Source organism: Cajanus cajan, chromosome 9 (genome assembly GCF_000230855.2).
Source record: "Cajanus cajan strain Asha chromosome 9, NIPB_CcT2T_4, whole genome shotgun sequence".
Taxonomy (NCBI): domain Eukaryota; kingdom Viridiplantae; phylum Streptophyta; class Magnoliopsida; order Fabales; family Fabaceae; genus Cajanus; species Cajanus cajan.
This window is the reverse complement of record NC_138525.1, coordinates 10,697,144-10,715,328: the sequence shown is the minus strand read 5'-3', so window position 1 is coordinate 10,715,328 and position 18,185 is coordinate 10,697,144. Positions and strand designations below refer to the sequence as shown.

Sequence of the window (18,185 nt, the reverse complement as noted above, 5' to 3'; positions counted from 1 at the left end):
CTCAAAATAGTCTTAAACAATGTGTAACAAAATGTTATTATTATTTTTTTTTGAATTAAATTAATCTTTTTATGTGAATATTTTACACATAAATATTTTACAAATTTTAATATAATATTAAATTATTTATATAATTCATTCTCTTCATAATATAACTTACACTTTTTTTAACTTGTACAATGCACTAGTTAATGTCTAGTTATTATATAACAAGAGAATAAGCATCAATTTACAAGCAGATATAAAGTCTCTATTGGTATAATACCTTTTGAGTGATGATAAAAATATATAAATTTAGGTATAAAGTACACATTATCAAACTAATGTAAAGACATATGAATACTCATTATATAACAAGATAAATGCATAAATTTTTAAAAATTAAATGACAAAATATGTAAGTTTAAAAGTTTGAAAAAATTGTAAAAATGTGAAATATGAGAGAAAAAAGGTACAATTCAGCAATTATTCTTTGAAGTTTGAACATTAATTCAAGCATATAAGTGGGTCCCCCTCTCACGTCCTCATGAAGAGGTTGCCCTTGCTCATTCAAGCTCTTTTTCTATTGCCTTAGTGGTTGCTTTGCTCTTGTCCAGTTCATCCATCAAACAGTTTAAATTAAGTATAAAATTATTTACGTATCTTTATACAATACCTATTGAAAAAGTAATTTTAAAACAAACGACCTATTCTATATTATTAACCATTTCCCATTTGATTCAGAAAGTCAAAACGACCTACTACATAAATAAATGTAATTAATTATAATATGAATCCATTTATGTTTGATTCCACAAGTTAAAATGACTAACTCCATTGAAGAAAAGTTCTCTCCCTATAATTAGTTTAATGTTGCTATTTACGCATGCACCTACGTTGATAATTATACATTAGCCACAGTGATGAAACATGAAAGTGATGGCCCTAGTCATCATTCCTAAACTACACCTGCAATTCCACGTTGCATTGGTGACTTGGTCAGAATTTTGCATTTACCACACTTCCTATATACAAAGTTTATTCAATGCTAGCTAATAAATCTTCTTTGTTACTCGGCGTACAAAGTTTAAGTTTAACCCACGTGTTGCTTCTCTCATATAATATTTGCTTGCAGTTTACTATATATACAATCTTTTTGCATTTTGGGATGGGTTCTGTTGTGTTCTTCCATCAAGTGGAATTCTTTCGCTTCTCCTAGAAGTTTTAGTAAAAAGGGTATTCTTTTATGGTTTGATAGCTTTCTGGGATATTTTGCACTTGGATATATATGCATACACGAGGTTGCTTTTCAAAAGGGTATTCTTATATTCTACTTTAGTTTGATAGCTATCTTTGTTTTTTGAGTTAGAAGCATATATGGGGGTGGTGGTTTTGAGTGCAAACAGAGAATTTTTCGAAGCTATTTGATCTCAAATTCTGATTAGAGAATACAATACAAATAATATATATGATATTGCATGTAAGTGTTATGGTTTTCTCTAACCGGTTTTGTTGTTATCAGGGCAAGAAAAGTAAAACCCTTCTCAGTTAAGGAGAGACAATCAAGAGGCTTGGTGAGTTCTGTGTTCCTGGGATGTATCTTTCAAAGGTTTGTAGGTGTGAAGTTGTTCTCTGCTTGTGGTTTTGCTGCTATTTCCTATTGGCTGCCGGTCAGGTCACTGACCCCACAGAAGGTATATTCCTCTTCCCCTGTGGTATAGTAGGTATAGTGGCTGCTGCACTTTTTTTATGACTCTTATTCTATTATGGAATTCTTTGTGTTAGATCTCATAGATATGTATTACCAAATGTTTATCGGAATCGAACTTGGTATCAATAATTTTTTGTCTATATGATGAGAACCAAATAGGTTTTATCAATATATTGACTTGTTTCTATACATATAATTATGCATATATTATCAATAAATAATAAATCTAGCAAAATATGAAAACATTGTATTTGTCTTTAGTAAAATAATACTCCTCCAGTCTTATTTCATTTGTTATTTTTGGAATATTTCTGTCTCAAATTATGTCACTCTAGAATATTTCTGTCTCAAATTATGTCACTCTAGAATATCAAGAAAAAATATATGTTTTTTTCAATAATACCCTCAAGAAATAAATGCACCAAGTAGATTTTTAGCTGCAAAAGTGTGGTTAATCATTTATATGGAATGAGGGTATTGTAGTCAAATAATATTATTTTATCTTAGAAATTGGAATACGCAATATTGTTTTCATTTTGTCAAAATAATATGCTTATAATGTGATGTTGTTTTCATTCGGTACTATGTATAGTGTGATCATTATATTTGCATTAACATGCAGTTGACGCATTGAGAGCCATAAAGAGCAGTTTGATTGATATTAATGGAAATTTGAGCAGCTGGGATCGTGGAGACCCATGTACATCTAACTGGACAGGGGTTATGTGCTCCAATACAACATTAGACAATCGCTACCTGCATGTTCTACAATTGTATGACTTTTAATCTTGCACTCCACATTTTTTTATAGGCAACATTGCCTGTATTCTTGGTACCTTTTTTATTTTTTTTCTCCCTTTAATCTTTCAAGGTTTAAATAGATTCCAATGGTTGTTGTCAGCCCAAACTTTCTTAAGCAGAAGTTGATTATATTAATATTAGAAAAGTTATTACAGAATGATGTATGATGATATTTTTCATTGTATGTTGACAAATCCAGAAATCATGAAGTTGAAGCATAATCTCTATTTAACTAACTACTTATCTGTTGGGCCCGATCATTTTACCGATGTGGGACTTGGGATGAATCCCAACAAACACCATCTTGTACCGCCGTTAACTCTACGGGACACGCCGCCTGAACACCACAATATCAGGAAGACTTTTGACACAAGGCACCAAGTTCGAATCTCCATCGCGAGGCACAACACTGAGGGTCTTCCCGCATCAAACCCAGACGAACCGTTGGCTCTGATACCACTTGTTGGGCCCGATAGTCCACCTGTTCCACCATCATAGTATGATATTGTCCGCTTTGGGCCCAAGCCCGCACGGTTTTGTTTTTGGGCTCCTTCCCAAAAGGCCTCATACTATGTGGAATGGTGGACACTTATAAACTAGCCAATGTTCCTTCATTTTACCGATGTGGGACTTGGGATGAATCCCAACATTATCTACCTTGTTCATCAACTATCTTTAATTTACTATTATAGTCAATGCTACTTAATGCATTGCATAATAATCCAATGTCAAGTAGTATAAACAAGTAAGCTTCAAATTCAGATGAGTCCTGACTGCATTTTTACAAATAACTGGGGAATACTTCTTTCCCTAAATACTTATTTTGACTGTTTGGGAACCTTTTATTTTTGTCTGTAGGCAACTACTGAATTTGAACTTGTCTGGAACTTTGGCACCAGAGATTGGCAACTTATCTCACCTAAAAATATTGTAAGGCTGTAGCTGCATTGATGTTCCTAATGCAAACCTGTTACACATGAACGGTTTCCAATTTTGCAATTGCTAGCTAGATTCCACTTTTGCTCAAGAATATAGCAGATTTGCTTCATTTGAATATTTACATTCTGTAGCAGCTTGCAATTGTTTTCTTCCTCTAATAATGCTTTTAATTTGCATTCTTGAAAGGGACTTTATGTGGAATAACATAAGTGGGAGTATACCAAAGGAGATTGGTAATATCAAAACTTTGGAACTTTTGTAAGTCGAATTACCTATCTTGGTCAGTATACCAGGCATGTGGTCGAATATATTTAGTAGTTTTATCACCCTGATATATTCTGATTTTCGAGTCATTTATACATATTAGTACAAGAACAAACACATCAATGCATAAAATCATGATGAGGTTATTTGTCTGAGGGAATATTTTATGAGGTTATTACACAAACATACTCCATAATGATGAGATATTGTCCGCTTTTGGTCATTGCCCAAAAAGGCTCTTTGTCATTGAAGTATGTTTGTGCTATATAAGTTATTATTTCTTGTCTTATTTTATCAATGTGGGACTTGTTTGTATCTCAATAAATCAGAATGTGTTTTCTAAGGAAGTTGAAGTTAAATACTTGTTTCCGTAGGATTGAAAAAGGAATTCAAATGGTTGCTTAAATAATCGGTTGGTATTTTGACATGATTGTTTTTGCTTTTTTGCAGACTCCTGAATGGAAATAAACTAATTGGTCATCTGCCAGAAGAGCTTGGCCATCTTCCGGTGTTGGACAGAATACAAATTGACGAGAACCAAATAACAGGACCCATACCATTATCATTTGCAAACCTGAACAGCACAAAACACTTGTAAGGTTCTTTATGGTGATTACTAAAGTCTAAAAATTTAGTCTGGTTGGATAAATTTCTTCAGAAACACTTCTAATAGAAAAAAAATAGTAAAGAAAATTTAAATAAGTTTTTTTATAAGATAAAATTAGCTTATGCATGAACTAAAACTAAGATTTTGAAAAAATTAATTCGAGAGAGCTTTTACAAAATAACTTATAAATAAGCTAATTTTAATAAATTGAAAAACTTATTTCGTTTTTCTTTCCTACATGGTTTATCCAAACATGCCCTTACCACTCTTGCTACTTTACTTGAATTGTTTTATTTCTGTACCTTAGACTTTCTTACCATGAAAATGAAAGAAATAATGTTTCATCTTTTCCCCCAATGGAGCAGTCACATGAACAACAATTCACTTACTGGACAAATCCCACCACAGCTTTCCCAATTAGGAAGCCTTATGCACCTGTAAGTTAGTTATTGGGGACATGATTGCAGTCATTGCCATATTTTTCTGGCTTTTTTTAATCTTTCATTGTCATGTTTATATTTTGTTAACAAGCGGTACCTTTGGACATGCAGTCTTCTTGACAGCAATAACTTAACAGGATATCTCCCATCCGAGCTCTCTGAGATGCCAAGCTTAATGATACTGTATGATTTATTATTCTGTCTTAAATATGCTTATATGCATGTCTATAAGCTCATTTAGTTTTCATTTTGTTTTTGATGAATAGAACACGTATTCTTTATACATGTTCGTGACATTTCACTTCTCTTCCTCTAGGTTTTTATGACATTTTCGTTCTTTATTATAACATGAATGATTTTGACTGAAATGATCTTTTCATTTGGATTTTACATGATAAGGTGTGAAGAGAGAGGTAAACACAATAAACCTTTATAGGAATCCACTGCCGTTGGGGCTCTCTTCACTTTTGTGGAGTCCTATTTAGGATTGTTTTGTGTATCTCTCTTCACTTTTGATTTGTCATGTGAAAAGCTGACATGAGAGGGTCTATTCTTAAATATCAAAATACTTGAGTTGGTTTTTTGTTTCCTCTGTCCTTTCTTTTCCCTTATATTGAGATTCTTCCTTATGTGATTAAATTAGCTTATTTGCACATTAGGCTGTATAATAAATTAGTTATATTCATATTTCAAACGTAAGGTACCATTAGAATTCATTACTTTGTTTTAAATTTATTCTTCAGATATGCTTGTCCATGGAAAATTTTAACAAATGCAATATTTAGAAATTAGAACAAATTTATGTTATGATGCACCCATGCCATCTTTAAACAGTTTGGCCATTGGTTATTTAACTGAAGTGTGCTTCAATTCAACACAAGGAGAACTGATTTACTTAGAGATTGTTAAATAAAAGAAGCATGGACAGTGTGTGATTAATAAAATATGATGTGGTGATGTATAAAAGGAAGAAAAATTGGTGAAGGAAAATTTGAAAAGTGTTAACAAAGTGGCAATATATGTTTTGTTTGTTGGGGGATAAGAGAGAGTGAGTCAGAAAGTACATAGATGGGGAATCTGGGATCAGTTTGTACTTAGATCGCCTAGCCACCACTTTAGGTTGCCCTCTCCCTCTGGGCTCTGGCCTCCTCACACCTGTTTTTAGACCTCCTTTGGATCCAAGAAAAAAAGAGAAAACTACGGATTTATACAAGTTTAAATCATGCAATTGAATTAAGTGGAATGTAATTAAGATCTGTAAAGCTGTGGGTTGGCAGACTACAACAACAAAAGCCTATGTGAAGTGTGGCCATTTATTGTTTCCATTACAAATAAGTATTGCGAGAAGAGAATTTCTAAAGTTGATTATTAAAAAACTAAGAAGTGAATGCTTTGCCAAAGGTGTGTCATATATCATGATATTGAAAAGTTATTGTTTTTGTCATTGTAGAGCTTTTGGATCATTTTTCTCTTTATATTAATGCTTTTGTTTCTATAATTTTAACTGAATCAATAAATTTTTTTTGCACCTTGCTTGATAAATAGATTTTAAAAGTAATTTTTGGATTTTGTTCTTGCAGTCAACTTGATAACAATAACTTCAGTGGAAATAGCATTCCAGAATCTTATGGCAACATGTCAGGATTGGTGAAATTGTAAGTACATTTTGTGATCCGTGTTTGTAACTTGCAAGTATGTTACCTTTACAAGGAGTGGAACTGAGCTGCTTCAGCTTATATTTTAGGGTATGGTGTGGAATATCAATTTAAGATATAAAGCCCTTTGTGATTTCTCGTATATAGAGTTTTCAATTGGAGAAAACATTGCAAGGAGCTTAAAAATAAAGGTCAAAACATTTAAAAAATACAATTATAAATATTGTTTCATGGAAATGATATTTAGACAGTTCGCCCCTTTGTAAAACATCAATGAAAAGAATGCCATACACAGACATGGTTGTTTGGTTCAGTTAGTATAACATGGTTTTCTTGCTCTCTTCAAATGAGTATTTCAGAAAATTCTGTTGGAATACAAACAAGTCTCACATCGATAAAATAAGACAACAAATAACAATTTATATAGCACAAACATACTTCAATGATCGAGAGGCCTTTTGGGTGATGACCAAAAATAAAATCGTGAGGACTAAGGTCCAAAACGGACAATATCTCATCATTGTAGAATATGCTTGTGTAATAACCTTATGAAAACAACCCTCATAAAATATCTCCCCAGACAAACACCATAAAAATAATCCCATCAAATTCAATGAGTGTACAGTTATTGTCAACATTAACTGTTAAAGTTGCATTTGCCTGGTGTCCAAATTGTTTTGGAATTTTTTTATTATTTCCTCTATTTTATTTTTTTCTTTATTTGTACTTTGGAGGATACCACATTATCAATCCTAGTATTTTCCACTTTACTCTACTTAATTAACAAAACTTCTTGTCTCAAACAAATTTAGTTTCGAGAGGATAAATGTTAGGAGTATTAGTTTGGCCATCTATATGTTGTTATCGGTTACTTGGTTTTATCAGGAGTCTTAGGAACTGCAACTTACAAGGACCAATTCCTGATTTCAGTAAGATACCACACCTTTCTTATCTGTAAGTTTAGTTATCTCATTTTCTTTCCATCAGTTTACGCATTGATTTTTTTGGATTGTATATCAAGATTCAAGAGAATAGTACATCTAACTTAGATGTCATGTACATGTTTAAAAGATGGTCTAAGACTGTTTGCAACTGTTTCAACTAATTTCTGTTTGTTTATATTCCACTTCCAGTGACCTCAGTTTGAATCATTTGAATGAATCAATTCCGACCAATAAACTGTCAGACAATATCACAACCATGTAAGAACCTCTATTACTTAAATAATGTACAAATTTATTGGTCTTGCATTCAATCATTGGATTGCCGTTATGGATATTTGCCGTTATGGATATTATATGGACTACATATGCTCTTCTTGTTTTACCTACGGGGATGTGTGCAGTGACTTATCAAAGAACAATCTTAATGGAACAATTCCATCCAACTTTTCTGGTCTTCCACGGCTTCAGAAATTGTAAGTAGTCTTTTGTTTCTCCCTTTCTTCTTCCACATCAAACTGTAGTGTATACTGCAAGTGTAAATCAAACAACATTAAAGTCTATCACCTTTTGTTGGGATGCAAACCAAATCCCACATCACTAGAACAAGAGGAGAAATAAAGATTTATAAAACACACACATACTCTATTGGTTAGAGGCCTTTTAGGTGATGATTAAATCCAAAACTGAGGGATTAGACCCAAAGTGGTAAATATCTTACCATTATGGAGATGTGTGTGTCAATGTTCTAAATAACCAATAAGAACAATAAGACATAATATCACTCCTCTTGATAAAAATATATCCCTTTTAGACAAATACAAACCATAACATCCCCCTAATATATCTTACTTGTGAATTGTATTTTGGTGTATTACTTTATCAATAATACATATTCTTAGGGGGTGTATTGGATTAGGATTTTAAAGGAATTTTTTAGTTAAAAAAAATCCTTTCATGACTTTTAAGATTTTACACGATTCTACAATACTTAAAATCAGAATTTTAATAGATTCTGTAAGACTTTTAAATCAGGATTTTAATGGATTCTGTGGGATTTTGTAGAATTTTCGTGAATTTTTGACATTTGATAAGATTTCAAAAAAAATTTCATACATTCAAATTTAAAAAAAGTTAAAGACAAAAATAATAAAAAATAATAATGTATAGATAAATAATAATAATAATAATAATTCTCTATAATATCTTATTCTCTTAAATAGTATTCACCCACATATCCATAGCTATACTAGTCCTTCAAGCATTAGCGTCTTTTCGCTCTTGCTCCTAGGTTTGAATAATAGGTTCAAAAGTATGATCTTCATTAATTGGTAACGTTGAAGATGAAGGTTCATCCACTGCTTCAATTGAAAATTCATCAGAATGACATTCTTTATGTAGAAAGTTAAGTAGTGTTGCACATACTAACACAAGTTCTACTTGTGTCTTAAATAAAAATGAAGGTGCTGACTTAAAAATTGTGAACCTTGATTTAAAAATACCAAATATTTTCTCGATCACATTCCTTAAAGACGCATGACGAAGATTGAACAATTTTTTCTCAATTTCAGGGTCATTACCCTGACCTGCAAAATCTTGTAGATGATATCTTACACCTCGAAATGGAGCTAAAAATTGGAGTCGATTAGGAAATCCACAATCTACCAAAAAAATATTTACCTAATTACATATGCAATATATATAATATTAGTATAATAATAATAATAATTATTATAATTATTATTATTATTTAAAGAATAAGCATTTAGATATATAGAATATATATATATATATATATATATATTATTTTAGTTATATATTATATGATAATTTTTAATGATATTTATAAATGTAAATTATTCTAACAAATATTTTAACAATATTTCTTCTTTTAAAAAATAAGCTAAAGAAGACATAAATCCTAAACCCTAAAAAATTAGATACTGCAATGTCTTATGTTAATTTTCTTTTTTTAAAATATAAAAAAGTCCAAATTTCACAATATAAAAATAAAAAGAAAAATTCATAGTAAAAAAAATAAAATAATTGTTGAGTCGTAAAAAGAGGGGATAAGAGTAACAAACTTAAAGGAAGGAGATAAATCACAGTTTTTATGCTGAGAGAGTTCTTCCTCCAACTAAGATCCATTTTCATCTCATTCTACTAACAGAAATCCTAACAAATTCATCTTATATATATATATATATATATATATATATATATATATATTGTAGAGATTATGATATCAATTTCATCTTTCACCTTTTTTTTGACGTGTGTTATAAAAAAAATTACCACTTAAAAGTTAAAATTTCAAGCATTTTTTTGTGTTATATAAATGGACAAATTCAACTACATAGAATAAAATAAAATAAGTCAATTAAAGAGAACGAACAAAAAAATAGAGCAAATTAATGAAACTATCATTTACATATCGGAGTTTTACAAAATAAGGAAATGCGATGAGAACAGTACTACAATATTATATATGAGCAATGAACAATAGTGCAGTATTATTAGCAGAGAAAAAATGGAAAAGACAGGAGCATAGAAAAAAAAAGATGACAAACAATCCTTCAAAATCCGATGGGTTTAGATGAGATTGTTTTATGAATTTGGTATTTATAGATAACACTAGAAAGTCCTTCAAAATCCCTCTCACACAACAATCCTTTAAAATCCTTATATTTTTGAATACCAATGAATTGTTTTTAAGTCGTAAAAAATCTCAAATGAATACTAATGGATTTTAATAGACTCTTTAAAAAATCTTGAAAATCCAGATTGAATACCACTGGATTGTTTTTAAGTGACATAAAATCCCGATTGAATACCAATGAATTTTTTTACTCAAAAAAAGTCTTTTAAAATCCTACGAAATCCTAAACCAATACACCCCCCTTAATTTTTAATTTTATTAAATATGTTATAAAATCAACGATTTTTCAAGACATATCTTTCCCTATGACAGGTCAATTGCAAACAATTCATTGAGTGGCATCGTTCCTTCTACCATTTGGCAGGAGAGGACTTTAAATGGAAGAGAACAACTTATCTTGTAAGACTTGATATGATAACTGCACTATTTTTCTCACATAGATTTGTATTTGGGAGCATTTTCATCTGAATTATCTGATACCATGTGTGTGACATGCATATGTCTGTATATTCTCTGAGGCATCCTGTATTTGTATAAGTGTTTTGTTATGCGTAGATGATATTTAATTTAGCTGTTTTCATTTGCTCAGCATGTGTTGGTGATCTTGCAGGGACATGCAAAATAATCAACTTACAGGCATATCAGGCACTACAAATCTTCCTCCAAATGTCACACTCATGTAAGCTTCTAAACTGATTTTGAAGATGTACTAAAGCCAGTGTAGTGGAGAGTTCCATCTTTTTTCTTCTTTTCATGCATGTTCAAATAATAATACCGACCCTTATGACAAAGGTCAAAGCTTGTTGAGCATTAGATAACTTGTCACATCATTATTGGAAATTACTTTTTTCAGGCTTGAGGGAAATCCTGTATGCAAAAATAATAACTCCTTAGTTGCGTTCTGTGGACCTGAAAGTGACAATGGCTTGAATGGAGGCTCCAATGTTGACTGTCCCAGTCAAGCATGCCCCCCTCCTTATGAATACACTGTGCAGTGTTTCTGTGCTGCCCCGTTGGTTGTTCATTATCGGTTGAAGAGTCCAGGATTTTCAGATTTCAACGCATACATGAGTTCATTTGAGAGCTTCTTGTCAGATGGTCTTAATGTGCATAGTAATCAGCTGTTCATTGAGCGTTTTGCTTGGGAGGAAGGGCGGTTGAGAATGAACTTGAAGCTTTTTCCTGAATATATTGACAATAGAAGTTCTCATGTGTTCAACACAAGTGAGGTTGTTCGGATCAGAGACTTGTTCAGAGAATGGAACATTGATGACAATGACTTGTTTGGGCCTTATGAACTTCTGAACTTCATTCTACTGGATCCTTACAGGGATGGTAAGTTACAGAAACTTCTTATGATATGCTAGTGTGTCTAGTGTCTACTGTCTAGAAATACTTGGACATTTTGTCAACATTTATCTATTTATATTATGTTAGATGAGTTGCTATATGTTCAGGATTATATGCTATATGTTGGTGTCAACTGTCAAGTCAAGAGCAACTCTAAGCTGGATTAATGTCACTAGGACTGATAAATGAACATGCTGCTGTATAATATTATAAATCACAGTCATTCATGCATGAATGTTATATTTGCTAAAGGATGTATGGTTGTTCTTGTTTTTTTTCATATACTGCTTATTGTTTCAGTGATTACCCGCTCTCCAAGTTCAGGGATAAGCAAAGGTGCACTGGCTGGAATAATCTTAGGTGCAATTGCCTGTGCAGTTACATTATCTGCAATTGTTTCCATTCTTATTTTGAGAATACGATTGAGAGATTATCGTACACTTTCCAAACGGCGTAATGGTAAGTACCTTATGATATTCTCTGTTTTATGTCCCTTTGCCACCCCCCCCCCCCCTCCTTAGGTAGATACTTTATTAGAAAAAAAATGGTAATTACAGCTATGGGGAAGATAACATATCCTAAAAAAACAGAAAATTCTAGTTACAAGGAGCATGAAAGAACCATAAACAAGGCTTTCTAGTCTCTACACATCAAGAAATAGAACTCAAAAATTGAAACATCCATGAACTCTGATAAGTGATAACATCCCTATTCAATAAAGAACCCTGAAGATGTGAGCTTTCTACTCAAACCATTACATTTGGCCTTTTAGTTTATTCTTTTTGTCAATCAATAGGATTTTCATTGAAAGAAAGTCCATTTTGTTGCTTATATGGAACAATAAATTCATTGATGCTAACCATATCTGATTGGTTGTGAACTTGTCAAGAATGAACTGGTTAAAATATATCTTAAGCAAAGGCTTCTATATTTTTCACAGCATCTAGGATATTGATAAAAGTTGATGGTGTGAGATCATTGGATTTCAAAGAAATGGCCTTGGCTACAAACAATTTTAGTGAGTCTGCTCAAATTGGAGAAGGGGGCTATGGAAAGGTTTATAAAGGTCATCTTTCTGATGGCACTGTTGTTGCCATAAAACGTGCACAGGAGGGTTCACTGCAAGGTCAGAGGGAGTTCCTTACAGAAATAGAATTGCTATCCAGGTTACATCATCGCAACCTTGTCTCGCTGATAGGATTCTGTGATGAAGAGGGTGAACAGGTAACTTTTGGTTTGAAGTTCAAAAATCTAGACTCAAAAGAATTTGTTATAGTATAATTGTCAGTTATCTTCAATTTGATTTATTTTTGGAATTTTTATTTTCCACAAGTTTCATTACCTTGCTGTCTCATGTTGATTGATTCATTCCACGGGGACATGATGTACTAAGATTGGATATTGATTAAAGCTGATAATAAAATTACGAGGAGTGCTAGTTAGCAAAACAACACAATCTTTAACACACTCTCTACTATTAGTTAGAATTTATTGAAAACTACAAAATCATCCATAGAACTCATTTAAATAAGAAGTGAGACAAAATTTTGTTATTTTCTAGAAGTTTTATTCAATAATAAGGGTGTTTAAAAGAGTGTGTTACTAATATGTCTATGAAAATATTCCTTTAAAATGAGGATGTAAGCTGGTTTGTTTATTTGTGCTTGCAGATGTTGGTTTATGAATATATGCCACAAGGAACACTAAGGGATCACCTTTCTGGTATATCTTGAGCTCTTGATATCTAATTTCCTACATTGTCTATTAGCTAAATAGTGTCCATACTCCATTGCATTTTACCATTGACTCAGTCATGAATGATGAAACAAAAAATATTGTTTTGCCTGTATAATAAGTACATTTGTTTTATCAAAAAAATTAAAATATCCGAGTATCTTTTTACTTTCAATAGGATTCTATATACTTTAATGTTCCCATAAGGTTGAGGACTCTGTTGTTTGTTTTAACTTATAACTATGTACTATGACAGCTTATTCAAAAGAACCTCTTAGTTTTTCCATGAGGTTGAGGATTGCTCTAGGATCAGCCAAAGGTCTTTTATATCTACACACAGAAGCTAATCCTCCAATATTCCACCGAGATGTCAAGGCCAGTAATATATTATTGGACTCTAGGTACACAGCAAAAGTTGCTGATTTTGGACTTTCACGGCTTGCCCCAGTTCCTGATACTGAAGGAAATGTACCTGGTCATGTATCAACAGTGGTAAAGGGAACCCCGGTATGGTTTTCATAACTGGAATTACTTTTGCTAAAATTGAGCACGTGTACATTCAGGATAAGCTTAGAAATCTTATTAATTTTTTATTATTAATAGTAATAGATATGAGACACCATTCTACAAAATTTCAGAAGGAAAATGTTGAACAATGCATTAATTGTACCCTTCAGTTGTGAAAAATAGGAAAAGAATTAGGATGCCATCATTTGATACACATAAATCTCAACTGTTGTGCAGCCTGATGACTTTTTAGTTTTTATTATTTGGTTTGTGGGGGAATGAGGGCAACAATTATGCTCGGTAGTTGGATGGTGAGGTCTTGGAGTATTAGATTTTTGGTTTTCTTAGTGATTTTGGTTGACTTTGTTTGTTTTGGATTACTTTTGGTATAGTTTTCTTAGTTATACCTTGTAGGTTACTTAAGAAACTGGATTTGTCTATCTAGTTTTGGTTATTTTTTGTAACTGTTTATGAGTTGGAGTACCCCTTGTACTCCCTTTTAATATATTTCATTTTGCCTAGCAAAAAAAAAAACTGCATACTCCATATTTGACAAATACTTCCATGTCTTAAATTTAAAGTTCCATCTCTGAAGGTAGTGGTGGTTGCTTGTATCCATACACTCAAGTATACTGCAAACACATTTGAAACAAATGGAGTGTGATCTACTTTTCTTTAATACAGAATAATATAAACAATGGTTAATAGTTAATGGAAAAAAATGATTGATCTTTATCTTCCAAGGCGTGTTTGAATCAGCATGTGTTCATAATGTTGTGAAATCTCTGTATGACTGTAATTTTTTGCACTGACCATTTTGTGGGATTAGAGCTAGGAGTGATGATCGGTCTCTTTTAGGTACCCCAGAAATTTTGTATTTAATTCCACACTAGAAAGAAAGGACCTAGTCTATGAAAACATATTTCATGTATTTGTGCATGCACTTAACTGTGACCTTGGCTCTAATCTAGTTATTTAGGTCAATTAGTGGTTATGTTTAAGGCTAAAATTTTTTACTTTCAATTTTTTATGACCTAAAGATTGGTGGACTGAGGATGTGAATTTGAAAATACCAATTAATTATTACTGTAGAACAATTTCACCAAATCAAGGTTCAATTTTTCAAGGTTCAATATTTCCCTATCAAAATTCAAACCTAAAGACTTAAAAGATAAGGTTTCTATGACTAGATTTTGAGGTTTATGTTCCTCTTGGAAATTTTTTGTTGTATTGTTTAGTAAAGGATAGCATGGTATTAGAACTTTATAGCAATCAATGACTTTCATCTTGTTTAGGCTTATCACCAGTCTACTAGTATACCTGGATTAAGTCATATACTATACTTCGAGAGAGAATTTAAAAATATGACTTCTGGATTTCCAAAACCGAAATAGAAAGTGTCTTACTAATTGATTGGAAATTATTTTTATATATTGGTTAAGGTTAATTTTATCTGTTCATCGATTTAATTTCTCTATTGTTTGTTTAAAACATGCAGGGTTATCTTGATCCAGAGTACTTCTTAACTCGCAATTTGACCGACAAGAGTGATGTTTATAGTCTTGGTGTTGTGTTTCTGGAACTTGTGACTGGGAGGCCACCAATCTTCCATGGCGAAAATATTATTAGACAGGTATCGTTTGGTTTCTCTTCTTGACAATTGTGATTTGATCGAACCGGGGTAACAATTGTGTTCAGATTGTTTAGCTTTTCATTTTCAACACTGGTATTGTGTTTATGATGAAATCTTACCCGGGTTGTCATTAGGAAAGTGAGTGTAGTTTTTCATTTTTGCTATTTTCGACAAATTTGCAGACTGAGGCTAAGCATTTATGTCTTCCTGTCATTGTTCTCATCCATATACTTTGAGTTTGGTTAGAAACAGTGTTTGCAGCTGTAGTTTTCAGACATTATCTTATTAATCTAAGGTTTTGGTCTAAACAGAACTTAGTATTTGACACAGGTTGAGTCAAATTCGATTGAAAGAGACAGTTATTCTGAGAAATTGTGTTAATGGGCTGCACATTTAATCTGTTATTTATTACTTGATTACAACCAAATAATGTAGCAATCAAGGGGTTAATTAGAAGCTAAGCACAAACTTGTAATTAGTAGCTAACTTGTTGCCTGATCAACATAAATATAGTATACTAAATATTCTAACATCAATAATGTCCAAATAATTTGTTAATATGTTCCTTAATCGTCCCTTATCTCTAAGATATGAAGATAAAAGAATACACAACATTTTTTAAGACCTTGTTTGCATAAACTTCTCGACATGTACTTATATGAGAAGAGAATGGAAAGGTAAAATGAATTAAACATCTCTCATAAGTTAAAATTACTTATGCATAAATTAATTTAAAAAGCTCACTTATTTAGTTTTTATAAAAACTGATTTTAACTTATGCATAAAATAATTTTAACTTGTAAGTGAAGTTTAATTCATTATTTCACCGTATCTTCTTTTTCTAAAAATTCTTATTTAGAAGTTTTATCCAAACAGTACGTAAATATTTTTATTTTTTATTTTTTTACAGGTTAATATGGCATACCAATCTGGTGGGATATCTTTGGTTGTTGATAAACGCATTGAGTCTTACCCTATTGAGTATGCAGAGAAATTTTTGACTTTGGCCTTAAAATGTTGCAAAGATTCACCACATGAGAGGCCTAAAATGGCAGAAGTAGCTAGAGAGCTTGAATACATTTGTTCTATGTTACCTGAGTCAGATACCAAGGGAACTGAATATGGTACAAGTGATTCTTCTGGTACAATATTCAGTTCACAACCTTCATCATCTACTATAAAGACTCCTTTCATTTCAGGAGATGTGTCGGGTAGTGATCTTGTTAGTGGAAGTATACCAACCATCAAGCCAAGATAGAAGTTGAAAAATATACCTGCATTAGAAATTATGGTTGATCGAATCTGAGAATGTTAGTACCTGTGAATTGAAGAATGAAACCATATTTACTAATTTTCATTAATTCTTTTTGTACTACTATTTGTAAGATAAATTGACAGAGGACTGGCTTGCTGGTTGTAATTAATATATTCATTTTGTAACACTGACAGAGAGTAGGTTACTTATGAATAATGGTGCATTCCAACCACTTTTGAAGTACAAATCACGTGTTTTGAGGCCATAATTAAGGATTTGAGGTTCTTGATTTTTGCGGTTCTTTTGAGGATTTGCTTAAATTCTGGAATTTATGATTCGAAAAAGAGAAAGACCAAGGTTATCCAATTCACCGATTATTGCGCTTTCCCACGAAAATATGACAATCAATTTAATGTGTTTTGTTAATTCATGGAAAATGGAGTTGGAAACCAAATGCAGAGAAGAGGTAGCTGTTTGAGAGCAACTCTCAAATCATAAAGGAGGTAGGTTAGCCATTGGATTTCTCATGCAAGTTGTTGTTGCTAGGGCATGGTTCATCGCAAAGACTTTTGGGACACTGTAGTTTGTTTCTCTGATCTCCATAATATCAATGAGAATCCTAGACAGATGGCAATTGGCAAAGATAGTGATGGATAAATTATTATGGTTTTAAACCACAGTATCTTTAATTGTTTGTATATAACATATAATTAAGTGTTATTAATTTAGGCTAATAATTTCTTGTCATGATATGAATCAATGGATTTGACTAATTGGAATTCCTGAACCCTTTTAATTGAAGTTCATAGGGAACTTGGAAGAGAATAGACTATGTGCAAATGCACCATTGATGCAATAGCCACTTGCAGGGCTTATTGCAATTGAGGCTTGGGTATGAGCCATTTGTAAGGAAGCTTGCCAATAAACTTGTAGGGCACCATGCTCAATATATATATATATATATACACCCCTAGTACAGAGGGCTTTTTCTTCAACATTATCTAACACTAATCTTCTTAATCTTATGTCTTGTTTGATAAAAAATAACAAAATAATAATAATAATATTACAATATGGTGACTACGATAATAATGATTATACCCTTATAATATCTCAGTGTTGATGATAGTATAAAGAAGGAAGATTCCCTAATCAATTTAAATTCAAATTACTTAGCTAAAATAAATGAAATAATAAGATTAATTGAAAAATAAGATCAAATATAAGGTTTTTCTTTTTGTGAAAAATATATATTTCCTAATGCTACCTAATACTCTGACATAGTGTTTTAAAACTCAGGCTAGACTCAATTAAAATATTGGATAAACTACATGAAGTGATTAGTAGTTTAGTATATAATTTTAAATTAAAGATATACTTAAAAACAATTTAAGTCAATTATATATTAATTAAATGAATTGGGTTGGTAGTCACTAAATTTTTTAGAACCAAAGCTAGCCACCTTAATCAAATTCTTCTTGTAGTCTTTTTAAGGATTAAAATAAAAATAAAAATATCACACCTCACTAAAAATTTCTTTTATATTTATTTTTAAAATTTTAGAAGATACAGCACGGTGTGCCCCTTTATTAGCTTCTGAACATGCATCCAAGCAATGCGTCTGTCATAGTTATGAATTTCTTGAATAACATTTATAGTGTGTTTGGATGGAGAATTTAAATGGAGTAATTTATTTATTTGAAGAATTTC

General features: G+C 31.7%; 1 protein-coding gene across 4 annotated transcripts; it reads left to right on the top strand.

The window, feature by feature from the left end:
• Positions 1 to 1,016: 1,016 nt before the first annotated feature.
• Positions 1,017 to 16,707, top strand: LOC109817711 (putative LRR receptor-like serine/threonine-protein kinase At1g06840). Of its 4 annotated transcripts, none has more exons than XM_020383041.3 (21): positions 1,017 to 1,215; positions 1,502 to 1,673; positions 2,313 to 2,463; positions 3,350 to 3,421; positions 3,617 to 3,688; positions 4,145 to 4,288; positions 4,667 to 4,738; positions 4,853 to 4,924; positions 6,322 to 6,396; positions 7,282 to 7,350; positions 7,530 to 7,598; positions 7,742 to 7,813; positions 10,309 to 10,395; positions 10,607 to 10,675; positions 10,850 to 11,331; positions 11,647 to 11,805; positions 12,287 to 12,570; positions 13,017 to 13,068; positions 13,337 to 13,587; positions 15,086 to 15,220; positions 16,131 to 16,707. In XM_020383041.3, the coding sequence occupies exons 2-21, from the start codon at positions 1,574 to 1,576 to the stop codon at positions 16,476 to 16,478; spliced, it is 2,835 nt and encodes a 944-aa protein (XP_020238630.1). In that variant the 5' UTR covers positions 1,017 to 1,215; positions 1,502 to 1,573; the 3' UTR covers positions 16,479 to 16,707. The 4 variants fall into 4 exon arrangements, with proteins under 4 accessions (XP_020238630.1, XP_020238629.1, XP_029124521.1 ...); XM_020383040.3 differs by having other exon boundaries at positions 1,017 to 1,296; XM_029268688.2 differs by lacking the exon at positions 3,350 to 3,421 and having other exon boundaries at positions 1,017 to 1,296.
• Positions 16,708 to 18,185: the final 1,478 nt, after the last annotated feature.

Coding starts and splice junctions, on each gene's coding strand:
- LOC109817711 (XM_020383041.3), top strand. CDS start 1,574: ATGTATCTTTCAAAGGTTTGTAGGTGTGAAGTTGTTCTCTGCTTGTGG. Junction 4,739..4,852: donor TTAGGAAGCCTTATGCACCT/GTAAGTTAGTTA, acceptor TTGGACATGCAG/TCTTCTTGACAGCAATAACT. Junction 10,396..10,606: donor GGAAGAGAACAACTTATCTT/GTAAGACTTGAT, acceptor GTGATCTTGCAG/GGACATGCAAAATAATCAAC.